Source organism: Triticum aestivum, chromosome 2D (assembly GCF_018294505.1).
Source record: "Triticum aestivum cultivar Chinese Spring chromosome 2D, IWGSC CS RefSeq v2.1, whole genome shotgun sequence".
Taxonomy (NCBI): Eukaryota; Viridiplantae; Streptophyta; class Magnoliopsida; order Poales; family Poaceae; genus Triticum; species Triticum aestivum.
Window position 1 is genome coordinate 54,990,629 of NC_057799.1, and position 13,268 is coordinate 55,003,896.

Sequence of the window (13,268 nt, forward strand, 5' to 3'; positions counted from 1 at the left end):
CAGCTATCCTGCTAAAGTTGAATATAGCTAAAGCTTTGGACTCCATCTCGTGGGATTACATCCTTGAAATGTTAGAAGCAAGAGGTTTTGGTGCTCGGTGCGTGAATGGATAGCAATGCTGCTGCGCACATCTTCGTCACGTGTACTGATAAATGAACAGCAATCCGAGGCGGTGCATCACCGAAAGGGACTAAGGCAAGGGGACCCCATTTCTCCGTTCCTCTTCATCCTCGCGATGGATCCATTACAGAGAATGATGGCTTTGGCCACCGAGCATCGCGTGTTTTTACGACTGCCGGGCCGCAGAAACCTGATGAGATGCTCCTTTTATGCGGATGATGTGGCTCTCTTCGTGAGCCCCACCAAGAATGATGCGAAAATGATCAAACTACTGCTTAACTGTTTTGGCTCGGCCACGGGACTGCATGTGAACAATACCAAAAGTCTTGCGCTGCCAATCAGATGCGCTGGCCGCTACCTTGATCGCGTTCTGGCGCCCCTTGGAATCCCCGTTAAACAGTTCCCGACTATGTACCTAGGGATGCCGCTTTCCCTTAGAAACCTGACAAAGACAGATGTTGACCCCCTGTTGATAAAATTCAGTAACAGATCGGCTTGCTGGAAGGGGCGTTTCATGGCCAAGAGTGGGCGAGTGGTGCTCTTAAAGGCAAATCTAATACCTCTAATGATCTACATGATGACCGTGCACAAACTACCGGCTTGGGTGCTAAAACGCATGGTACAAATCTGCCGGGCATGGCTGTGGAATGGAGATAGCACTTGTAACGGCGGCCAATGCAGAGTGGCATGGAGCCAAATATGCAGGCCTAAGCACCTCGGCGGCCTAGGAGTCGTGGATTTTGCGAAGTTCGGCGCCGCGCTGCGTCTTCGATGGTTGTGGCTTGCGTGGCGGGATCCGGAACGGCCTTGGGCTCAATCTCCGTTACCTTGTGATTCGGCCGACCGCATGCTGTTTTGTATGGCCACTGACATCAAAATTGGCGATGGAAGGCTGGCGAGGTTCTGGCACGACAGATGGTTGAATGGTCAGTGCCCCAAAGTCATTGCTCCGGGCCTCTTCAAGATCTCTGCAAGGAAAAAACAGATCGGTTCACGAGGCCATCCAGGGCGAAACATGGCTGTCAGACCTGTCCCGTGGTCTCGATGTGCATCTGATCGCGAAGCTAACAGGGCTGGCTTCGCTCCTGGAGAACGTTAATCTGATTTCCGGCCAGCCAGCTACAATATCTTGGAGGTTCACGTCTGACCAAGAGTACAGTGCAAGGTCGGCGTACCTGCTGCAATTTGAGGGCGCAATTCCTATGGATGCCTACGGGCTTATTTGGTCGGCATGGGCTCCTGGAAAATGCCGTTTTTTTCATTTGGACTGCCATACTGGAAAGGATCTTGACTGCGGATGCCTTGCTCCGACGAGGCTGGGAAAATAATTACTTATGTCCGCTATGTGAGAGGAACCTCGAGACGCCTTTCCACCTTCTAGTTGACTGCCCTTGGTCCAGACTAAGCTGGGACGCGATCGCTTCCCGAACAGGCCTACTTTTGCTAAAGCCGTTGTCCTGGAGCTTCAACATCAACCAATGGATGAGCAGCTGTTTCCGAGATGCGGCAACGGGCAAGCAAAAAGGAACACTGTCACTAATGCACCTGATGGCCTGGGAAATTTGGCGCGAGCGTAACAGACGGCTTTTCAAGATGGAATCACTCAGCCACAATGCTTTCATTACTCTAGTTAGGGATGAGATTTGCTTGTGGAACCTGGCCGGTGCAGGAATTCCTTTCGATCCTGGCTGACCCGTCTTCGTTGTTTCTTTTCTTCTTATGCTCCTTATTCTGTTTTTCTTTAGGTGCTTGCCCAGTCTGGGTTCTTTGTAACTGTTTTTTTTTTCTCTGATCAATGAATTTGGTAGCCAAACTACCAACATTTGAAAAAATTATGAAAAATTATCACACTGTAGAGAATTTATCAGAGCTTATTGTGCAAAAAGTTTCAACATTTTATCACATTCTAACTTTTCTCGGGAATTTTTGTAACAGCGATAAACTTTTTGTTTTGAAACAGCAACATGTAGACTTGCAAAATAAGCATGGCAAAAGCTATCATTACCACTATTATTGAAATAAAAGATGCAAAAAATTATTGTAAATAACAGAAATCAAATACAAACAAAATAAAATTATGCTCCAAGCAAAACGCATATCATGTGACGAATAAAAATATAGCTTCAAGTAAGATTACCGATATTGTTAGAGACGAAAGAGGGGATGCCTTCTGGGGCATCCCCAAGCTTAGGGTCTTGTCACTCCTTATTCTCCTCATATCGATATCTTACCCAAAACTTGAAAACTTCAATCACACAAAACTTAACGGAACTTCATGAGATAGGTTAGTATGATAAAGGCAAATCATTCACTTTGGTACTGCAAAAGACAAGATTCATAATTGTTCCCACACAATACCTACTGTACCTTATCATTTCCACAATTTATATTGAGCAATATAAGCCATAGAAACTAGGAAACAAGCAAACTATGCATTGAAAACAGAATCTGTCAAAAACAGAACAGTCTGTAATGATATGGACAACTACCATACTTCTACTAATCCAAAAATTCTGAAAAATTAGGACAACGTAGACAATTTTTATATCAATCATCTGTAAAAAAAATCAGAATTTTATCTTGTTCCGGTGAATTTAAACAATTCTATTTCTGAAAGCAAAAGTTTCTGTTTTTGCACAGAATCAAGTCAACTATCATCCACACTATCCCAAAGGCTTTACTTGGCACTTTATTAAAACAAAGGCTACAAAACATGATCACTACAGTATCATAATCATGTGAGCACACAAAAACAGTAGGTAAAAGTGTTGGATTGTCTCCCAACAAGCGCTTTTCTTTAATGCCTTTTAGCTAGGCAGCATGATTTCAATGATGCTACCATAAAAGATAAGAATTGGAACACAAAGAGAGCATCATGAAGCACATGGCAAGCACATTTAAGTCTAACCCACTTTTTATGCATAGGGATTTTATGATCAAATAATTTATGGGAACAAGAATCAAATAGCATAGGAAGGCAAAACAAGCACAACTTCAAGATTTTCAACACAGAGAGGAAACTTGATATTATTGCAATTCCTACAAGCATAAGTTCCTCCCTCATATATTTTTCAGTAGCATCATGAAGAAATTCAACAATATAACCATCACATAAAGCATTCTTTTCATGACACAAAAGCATAGAAAACTTATTACTCTCCACATAAACAAATTTCTTCTCATCAATAGTAGTGGGAGCAAACTCAACAAAATAACTATCATGAGAGTGAAAATTAAAATAATGATGACAAGTTTCATGGTTATCGTTATTCTTTATAGCATACATGTCATCGGCATAATCATCATACATAGTAACTTTGTTCTCATAATCAATTGAAACATTTTCCAAAATAGTGGATTCATCACTAAGTAAAGTCATGACCTCTCCAAATCCACTTTTATCAATATTGTGAAAAGGTACACCATCCAAAATAGTGGGATCATTAGTACCTAGAGTTGACACTCTTCCAAACCCACTTTCATCAATATAATCATCATAAATAGGAGGCATGCAATCATTATAACAAATTTGCACATCCAATCTTGGGGGACTAAAAATGTCATCTTCATCAAACATAGCATCCCCAAGCTTATGGCTTTGCATATTATTAGCATCATGGATATTCAAAGAATTCATACGAACAACATTACAATCATGCTCATCATTTATGCCAAACATTTTATTGAATTCTTCTTCTATCAATTGAGCACAATTTTTCTTTCCATCATTTTCACGAAATACATTATAAAGATGAATAATATGATGCAACCTCAATTCCATTTTTTTGTAGTTTTCTTTTATAAACCAAACTAGTGATAAAACAAGTAGCTAAAAGATTCAATTACAAGATCTAAAGATATACCTTCAAGCACTCACCTCCCCGGTAACGGCGCTAGAAAAGAGCATGATGTCTACTACGTAACTTTATTCTTGTAGACTTGTGTTAGGCCTCCAAGCGCAGAGTTTTGTAGGACAGTAGCAAATTTTCCTCAAGTGGATGACCTAAGATTTATCAATCCGTGGGAGGCGTAGGATGAAGATGGTCTCTCAAACAATCCTGCAACCAAATAACAAAGAGTATCTTGTGTCCCCAACACACCAAATACAATGGTAATTTGTATAGATGCACTAGTTGGGCGAAGAGATGGTGATACAAGTGTAATATGGATAGTAGATATTGATTTTTGTAATAGTAACAATAAAAAACAGCAAGGTAGCAAGTAACAAAAGTGAGCACAAGCGGCATTGCAATGCTTGAAAATGAGGCCTAGGGTCCATACTTTCGCTAGTGCAATCTCTCAACAATGCTAATATAATTGGATCATATAACCATCCCTCAACATGCGACGAAGAATCACTCTAAAGTTCCTATCTAGCGGAGAGCATAAGAAAAAAAAGTTTGTAGGGTACGAAACCACCTCAAAGCTATTCTTTCCGATCAATCTATCCTAGAGTTCGTACTAAAATAACACCAAGCTATTCTTTCCGATCGATCTAACCAAGAGTTCGTACTAAAATAACACCATATGATACACATCAACCAAATCTAATGTCACCGCGAGTATCCGTGAGTTGATTATACGATATGCATCAAACAATTTCATATTCATAAAACTCAATCCAACAAAAGGAACCTCAAAGAGTGCCCCAAGATTTCTACCGGAGAAACAAAGACGAGAACGTGCATCAACCCCTATGCATAGATTACCCCAATGTCACCTCAAGAATCCGCGAGTTGAGTGCCAAAACACATATCAAGTGAATCAATATGATACCCCATTGACCACGGGTATTCATAGCAAGACATACATCAAGTGCTCTCAGATCCATAAAAGTATTTAATCCGATAAAATGAAATCTCAAAGGGAAAACTCAATTCATCACAACAAGATAGAGAGGGGAAAACACCATATGATCCGACTATATTAACAAAGTCCGCGATACATCAAGATCGTGACATCTCAAGAACACGAGAGAGAGAGAGAGAGAGAGAGAGAGAGAGAGAGATTAAACACATAGCTACTGGTACAAACCCTCAGCCCCGAGGGTGGACTACTCCCTCCTCATCATGGTGGCCGCCGGGATGATGAATATGGCCACCGGTGATGATTTCCCCCACCGGCGGAGTGCTGGAACGGGGTCCAGATTGGTTTTTCGTGGCTACAGAGGCTTGCGGCGACGGAACTTCTAATCTTGGGTTACCCTGAGGGTTTTTGGAATATTTGACAATTTATAGGGCGAAGAGGCGGTGCAGGAGGCCACCGAGGTGGGCACAACCCACCTGGGCCCCCGGCGCGCCCAGGTGGGTTGTGCCCCCCTCGGGGTACACCTCTGGTACTTCTCTGGCCCATCCTGGGTGTTCTAGTTCATAAAAATTCTCCAAAAAGTTCCATGGTGTTTAGACTCCGTTTGATATTGATTTTCTGCGAAGTAAAAAACAAGCAAAAAACTGCAACTGGCACTGGGCACTATGTCAATAGGTTAGTCCCAAAAAATGATATGAAGTTGCTATAAAATGATTGTAAAACATCCAAGCATGATAATATATCAGCATGGAATAATAAAAAATTATAGATATGTTGGAGACGTATCACAACGCGCCATCAATGGCGAGCTGCCCAGCCTCCTCCTTTGTGCTATGTTGCAACACTGACGGCGAGTAGCCCAGCCTCCTCATGCGTGCTGCATTGCAGCACCGGAGGCAAGCAGCGTCGTCCTCCGGCCTTCGTGCTGCGTTGCAACACCGGCGATGACGATGCAAGTGGCTCGCGTTGCCCCTTCCCGCTCGCAACAATGGTGGTGTGTCATGATGAGGATCAACAGCTAGTGGTCCCGACGCCCCTCACTCGTGGCAATATGAACTAATTGCGGCGGGATGCAGCAGGCAGTGGTCACCGTCGTCTCTCCCAATTCACAGCAGCGTTGGCTGGTGATCGGCATTGCCATGGAAGCCCTCCCTTGTCGACTGTGAAGAACGAAAAGCCAACTAGATACTACTCCTAAGAGCAACTCTAGCAGACCCCTTATAACGCGTTTACAGTTCATGGAAAACACGTTTTGCTGGCTGGCGCAGACTGCGGCCGAATAGACTCGGCGACGGGGACCCGGGGACGGCTCGGCTCGGCGGATCCGGGGCGCCGGCGAGTGGACCCGGGTGTAGTGCGGCCCGGCGGCGTGATCCTGCCGGCGGAAGTGGCCGGAAAGCAGGCGGCGGGGCGGGCGGCGACGGTGGCGGGTGGCTGTGGGATTTTGTGGGTCAGGGCGATATAAGGGGTCTGCAAGAGTTGCTCGAATAGAGTTAGACACCTTTTGTTGTTATGTCGTGTACAGAATCGCAGGCTTAAGCTGTCAGCTTGTAGGCCTGCTGAGTGCCACCGATTGCTTAAGGTGTCTAACTCCATTACTTGAATTTTGATTTCTTGCAGATCAACTTAAGCCAACCTTATCCAAGCCGTCAGATTAGGGATGCTTCTGAATTCTGTACACGGCATGCACAATGATCTAACTTAGCATAAAAGCATCAGAAGTCGACACTGCACTTCAAGCCGGATAAGCTCATCTGACCGCTCTCTTGTACCAGTTGAGATAATATCTCATCCAACGTACGTATGTTCTAGTCTACACGCTAGGATATCCCCGATTCCCGATACAACTGTGCGCCTGATTCCAACACCAATTCTTGTAGCTTCCTAACGACCGTATCGGTTAGCGCATGGGCGCGACCATCATCTACACACCGTTTGCTCGTTTTCAGTGGAGGCGACAAGGATGATGGCGCCTTCCTTATCCATCAACCATCAAAGCCCCCAATAATGCTTATCGTCACCATGCCCGGTTGATGCAACGGCACATCACAGCTTTTATGGGCCTTCCGTCTCAGCAACACCAATTCGATCTTCTTCCGAACAAACTTCGCCCACGCATGCTGAACCACATGAGTGTGACCTGCCAACAGAAATCCTTCTCAAGAGGGTCAAGCTTACCCAGCACACTGATTCAAAGTTCTCATTACAAGGTTGTCAGAATCACAACCAAAACTAACTCATTTGATTCTACGATTATCGTTCATAAATTCTACTTTTCTACGGTCCTGGTAGTGAAGATTCTACGATTTGCGATCCTGTTATCAAAGCTCTGATCCGATTCAAAATCACTCAACCTTGTCATTAGGCCTCAGTACCCGCATTTTTTCGCCTAAATCTTGGAGAAAGAACAATCTCAGAGAAAGAACAGAGAGCAACTAGAATTCATGGAGATGATCAGTCATGAAGGATCTTAATTCTGGGGAGGCATCATCCCATTGTTTCATTAAACCAAGGATTGCATTGATGAGCAACGGCTAGTTGCAGCAACACGATCACAATAGAGCTTCGGCAGGTTTACAAAAACTAAAACCTTAGCCTGCGATTCTGCCTCTCGAATTCAATACAACACACAACAAAAGAAGAAAATCTGTACAGAAATGGCCGGATTCGGCCTGGTCTCGAGTTACTATCTTCCAGAGGGGATCAGCGAGCCATTCTCAGATCCCAGAGTGAGAGGCTGCGTCGCGGCCGCAGGCAATGGCATCCATGGGCCGCCAATGGAGGCAGCTTCCATTTGGATGGCCTCGGCGATCGGCACCAGCGTCGGCTTCTCGTTGTAGGTGAATTCCAGGTCCCTGTTTGCAGCCAGAGCCAAGAGCTCCGCCTCCTCGAGCCCCCGTGCCGGGCCGAGGCTGCACCTGTCCGGCGAGTGCTTTGCGAGGGCGTCCTTGAACTTCTTGATCTGTAATCGGATCGAATTGCAGCAAGCATGTCAGCATTCATCTCATCTTAAACGTGTATGAAGAACATTTTTGTAGTAAGCAGAAACGTTTTACAGTATACAAGTGAGACTTACGGTTGCATTGGTGCAGCTGAAGCTGCTGACCCTGCCCTGAGCTCCCCTGTAGAACCTGAAGAAAGGGAGGACATGGACATGGAGGCTGTAGCACATGGACTTGTGCTTCTCGTAGTTGACTTGCAGGAACAGCACGTCCGGATTCCGCTCAGCGAACTGCGCAATCTGCACATCAGAAGAACCGAATTCGCTTGAGTATACTTTGCAGTGTTTGGAATCAGAATTGTTGGATCGAACCGGGGCTTTTGGCCAAGAATTTCTACCTTGGGGTGGAGAGCGCGGCAGCCACCGCAGCCGGGGGAGAAGAAGTCGACGACGACGAGCTTGTCGCCGGCGTTGAGCAGGGAGTAGGCGAGGTCTTGCGCGGACTCGACCTCCCTCATGTTGGGGTGCGTCACCTTCTCCCACCACCTCATGGCCTTGCCAATCGTCAGGTTCCCGTTCATCTGCAGCCAACAACCAGCTCTAATTTAGTCCGCGTCCAGCACTGCAGGTCTGCAGCATTGTATTCCCCACCAGCTAAAAACTAAAACTAATAAAACAAAAAAAAAGTAACAAAACAGAAATTTCAGCCCACAGAACAGATAAAATGGAACTGAAATCTCAAGATCTCGTCTAGAAAATCTCGAACAGGGAACAAGAACGCGGATTGGAACGAAAGGACCGACCTGTCCAGCAGCGGCCGCCGCTTGGAGGCTCCGGGGCAGGGGCCTGTCCGCCAGCGCCACCCTCCCGGCGGGGAAGGAGCTCTTGGAGCGGTACCCAGCGCCCATCGGCAAAGACTCCGCGAGCGCCGCCGCGGCGCCCAAGTCCCCGCACGGCGCCGCCACGCTGCCGCCGCCGCCGCATAGCGCGCTGGCCATGGCTGCCAAGCAGAAGGAAGAGCAGGAAGAGGGAGCACGAGCGCGCGCGCGCACAGAGAGAGAGAGGGGGTCTCGGGGGAGAAGAGAGGCAGGGAGCACGAGTCAAGGGCAATGGCGGATGGGGAGATGCGGCGAGGAAGAAAAGGTCGCCGCCCCTTTTAACGAAGCGAGGAAAAGCGAAAAAGGCACACGCTTTTTTTTACCGTCTTCGCCCGAACGGCTTTCACGTGGGGTGAATTCTTGACATCCGTCGGATCATGCATCGGACGGCGAGGTGGCGGCCACGAGGTGGGGGCGGTTGGGGCGGGCCGTTTGTGCCGGTGTAAAAGGTGCGGTGGAGTGGATATGTTTTGGATAAGATTAGGGCTGGGCCGGTAGGTACTGGAGGTTAAAGCGCCACGTGTTCACGGTGTCTGCCTGCGTGGGACCACACAACGAAAAGGGCGTGGTTCGCATGGCCCACTAGTCTGTTGGAGCATGGTAAAAATGGAGAAAATTCATGCTGTTGGCCGGTTACCACAGCTCGTCTACAGCAGATCTTACAGTTGCCGCGGGGTAAACTGGTAACTGGATAAAAGTCAGATTTTTTGCGCATGTAGTATATTCTCTGTATAATCTAGTCGTGGCTATTTTCAACCAGTAACCATACATATAAGACAATACTAATCAGCGAGCCATTTTCAACCAGTAACTGTATTTTGCATAAGACAATAATAATCACTAGAATTAGCAGCCACACATCCAACCAACGTGTAGTACGATACATGCAACACCTAGATCCAGCTCGTGCCAATAGCAATGATGAAAAACACGGAGCAACCAAGCCATGTTACAATCAACACCGAAGACCTGTACAACATGACCAAGACCCCAAGCCAACACAAACTAATGTACTCCCACCCATTGCGTTAAGAGAAAGTCAGGGCCTGGGCAGACCTAGAGAAGGTGTCGTCGTGAGAGCGCCGACTATTATGTACATTGCACCTTAGAGGTCCACACCCCAGAACAGTAGCCGACACCGACTCGTGCCGTACCATCGGGACTCCTCGAGCCACAAGACGATGCTTTCAAAGAGAAAACGACGCCATGACATCGCTATCGCCTGGTCCGGAGGTCGGACCAAGGATTTTCCTCAAGCACAAGGGAGGGGAGTTGGATCGCGGCCAAGGCAACACCTTCATGAAGGGAACGGCGCCCACGGGCATCGCGCGCCGTCGTCAGCCTCGGACGCAACTGTAATTTCTCACCAGTTCGTGTAGATGGTCTAGAAATATTTTACGTTAGCTTCGGCTCACGGGAATCAATGAAGATAGGTGAGAAATGTCTCCCTCGTTTTTTCCGTTGGCTATGCTAGTTATAACTACTATAGAATACTGTTGTACTCCCTCGGAGTACTTCTAGTGTGTCGGTGCACTCATTTCGCGATTCGGTTCATGCGTCGACTGTGCGTCTTTGACCACTGGGCTACACTTATCTTCCGTGGAATGATCATGCACCGAACGTACGCTTTGCCATTTAGGCGAGTCAAAATGCACGTTTCGCCTCCACCTAACGCCCGCGAGCGTTGATTCCGCCATCACAGAGCACGATCACGATCCGATAACAGTCATTACCGGCCCGGATACGGCTGCTATGGCCGGTACAGACAGCCGCGATTCTTGCTAGCACTCCGATAACAGTCATTACCGGCCCGGATACGGCTGCTATGGCCCGTCAACAGCAATGGGGTGGCGTGGTTCCCCAGTAATTACCTGCATACAGCCGTGATTCTCGCCGCCATCTTTCTTTTCAGTGACTGAAGCGGCCGGCAAGAATCAGAAATAGAAAAATGAACCCGCCGTTGAAGCGTGTGGCGGGGCTCCGTTCGGCGGCACACAGGAAGACGAAGGCGCCAACGGAAAACCCCACGGATAACGGAGGCTCACTAGGTGCTACGTGACCCATGCACCTGAGCTACGCAGAACCAAACGGAACACGGTCACTGCTGCTGCTGTACTAGCGGCATGGAGGAGCCAGAGGCAGCGGCAGCGGCGGTGCATCGCATCCGCATCTATCCGTGGACATGAGGCGGGAGGAGCCCCACATGGACGTGGAATCATGCATGTTCCGGTGGTGGTATCTCTCTCTCTCAATATTTCGCAAAAAATAAAACTCTCTCTCTTATGGTTTCTCTCCTCTCTCCTCGTCAGCAACAGGTAGGCGGATCACGTACCAAACCGGGGGGCGCGGCACCCAGAGACCGACCCAACGATCCGCCACGGACAAAATACAGAGTACGCTAGTACAGACAGGGCACCGAGAATTTCACTTTAGGTTCGGCTCATTACATTTCTAGTAAAAACCATGAGGATCAAAATTGAGAAATCACCCGGCTGATACAACCATGTCCGTCGACCGTCTTCTGCGAGCGACACGTCATCCCCATCCCTCCCAAGAAGCATCAACCGCACCTGCATTGTCTTCATCTTCATCTCTAAACCCTAAACCCTAGTGTCTCTCATACCGTCTCCCCCTTCATCTCTCCTTTTCGCCTTCGAATCAAGTGTGCACGCCTCGACGTCACAACTCCGGCTATTCCAGGTGATGTGCTGTAAAGGGCCCGGGCATGGTGCTTCAACACCTTTTCCTATGCCTTCAGATCAAGCATACACATGACCTTTGATCCAGACCTGAGAATGAAGCATGGAGCTGGTTGATGCCTCTGCAAGTTACTCGCCCTCTTCCTCCTCCTTAGGACGACATCGCTGGCCGCCGCTCACCTCCGGATGCTGCCATGCTCGGTGTTGTCGTCGTTGTTGCAGGTTACCACATCATGCAATGGGTGAACAGAGACATATGTGTTTGCAACGTTCTGAAGGTAGAGGTGACCATAACCCATGTTACAAACGTCCACCTGTGGGTGGACCGTGGACAAGATGATGCGATCACATATCGACAAGCGCTAAATGGCCTATGTTGCAAACAGCAAGTGCAACATGGCATATGCTGCAAACCGGCACAATCACACTCAATGGTTGATCAAACTTGTACCTTGCAAATCCATCGGCTCAGAAGGCGGTGGATGTTTTCCTCACGTCAGCCAGTCGGCGCGCAACTCATCCATCAAAAGTACGCCTATATGGAAAACATCTAAAAATCATGTTAGGACTATGTCCTTGGTTTTCCACCGGTTGTCCTAGTTAACAATACGGTCTGTGTGGCAGCGACAATGTCCCCTAGTAGGAATAATGTCTCCCGCGTTCAATACCCCTTTGGATTGTGCGTCAAGCGTTGTCAGATGACGCGTGGAGGTATGTCTTCGTCGGATCCTGCGAGATTCGATCGATGATGGCCTCAGTGGATTCACTAGTAGGAAAAGGGGCTTTTACCCCGGTTTGTAAGGGCCTTTTGTCCCGGTTTTCGAACCGGGACTAAAGGGTCGTTACTAAAGCACTACCCCTTTAATCCCGGTTCTTACACGAACCGGGACAGAAGGTCCTCCACGTGGCCGCTGCTGCCAGCCCAGGCAGGGGGCCTTTGGTCCCGGTTGGTGCCACCAACCGGGACCAATAGGCAGGGCCTTTTGTCCCGGTTGGTGTCACCAACCGGGACCAATAGGCATCCACGTGTCAGCATTTCAGGGGCTGGGGTTTTTGTTTTTTTAAAAGGGGGGGTTGGGGGGTTAATTTAGGTGTTTCATATATTGTGTTAGCTAGCTAATTAATAGAGAGAAGTGTCCTCTCTTATCTCCGTGCTTGGTCGACGCTACGTACTATATACGTATGGAGAGGACTAGACACGCTAGCTAGTAATCAAATGAAGGAAACAGAAGATCGTCATGAACATATGCATACAGAGAGAAGTGATATCGACCACCTCTCCTTCTCCGAGAGATTGGTCGAACAACAAGTTTTCGTATATCTATCCGACAATACCGGCTACATATATACAATAATTATATCTTACAATACAATCTCCTAATTAAATTGTAAGAACACAGGGTCCACATAGTATTCTCCGTTTTCAGCGATCACGTGGTCAAGGAAGAATGCCGCCAATTCCTCTTGAATTGCTCGCATACGATCTGGTGCTAGGAGTTCATCCCGCTTCCGAAACATCTAATTTGAAGAAGGGGGTCAATACATATATATATATATATGAATAAATGAAACTCAACACAAATGATGGTAATAAAATAAAATTGTGAATATTATTGCTTACGCACTTCATATTGTTCGTCAGAGTAGCCCCGCTCACATGTCGTGTAGCGGATGGACTCGCAAACGTAGTATCCACAGTAATTATTCCCGGGTTCCTGCCACAACCACTTTACAAGAAATAGAGGTCAATCAAACTGATAAGCAAGCATGCTAAATGGTATTGATGAAACTAGCGCTTGAATCACTAGGAGATGCGCGGAACAT

The 13,268-nt window shown here is 47.3% G+C and overlaps 1 protein-coding gene across 1 annotated transcript; it reads right to left on the bottom strand.

Annotated features, from left to right (window-relative positions):
• Positions 1 to 7,392: 7,392 nt before the first annotated feature.
• LOC123048669 (thioredoxin-like 1-1, chloroplastic) lies at positions 7,393 to 9,011 on the bottom strand. Its single transcript, XM_044471718.1, has 4 exons — positions 8,671 to 9,011; positions 8,266 to 8,448; positions 8,003 to 8,167; positions 7,393 to 7,888 (listed from the first exon to the last, which is right to left on the bottom strand). Exons 1-4 carry the CDS (start codon positions 8,863 to 8,865, stop codon positions 7,613 to 7,615), a joined length of 819 nt encoding a protein of 272 aa, XP_044327653.1. The 5' UTR covers positions 8,866 to 9,011; the 3' UTR covers positions 7,393 to 7,612.
• Positions 9,012 to 13,268: the final 4,257 nt, after the last annotated feature.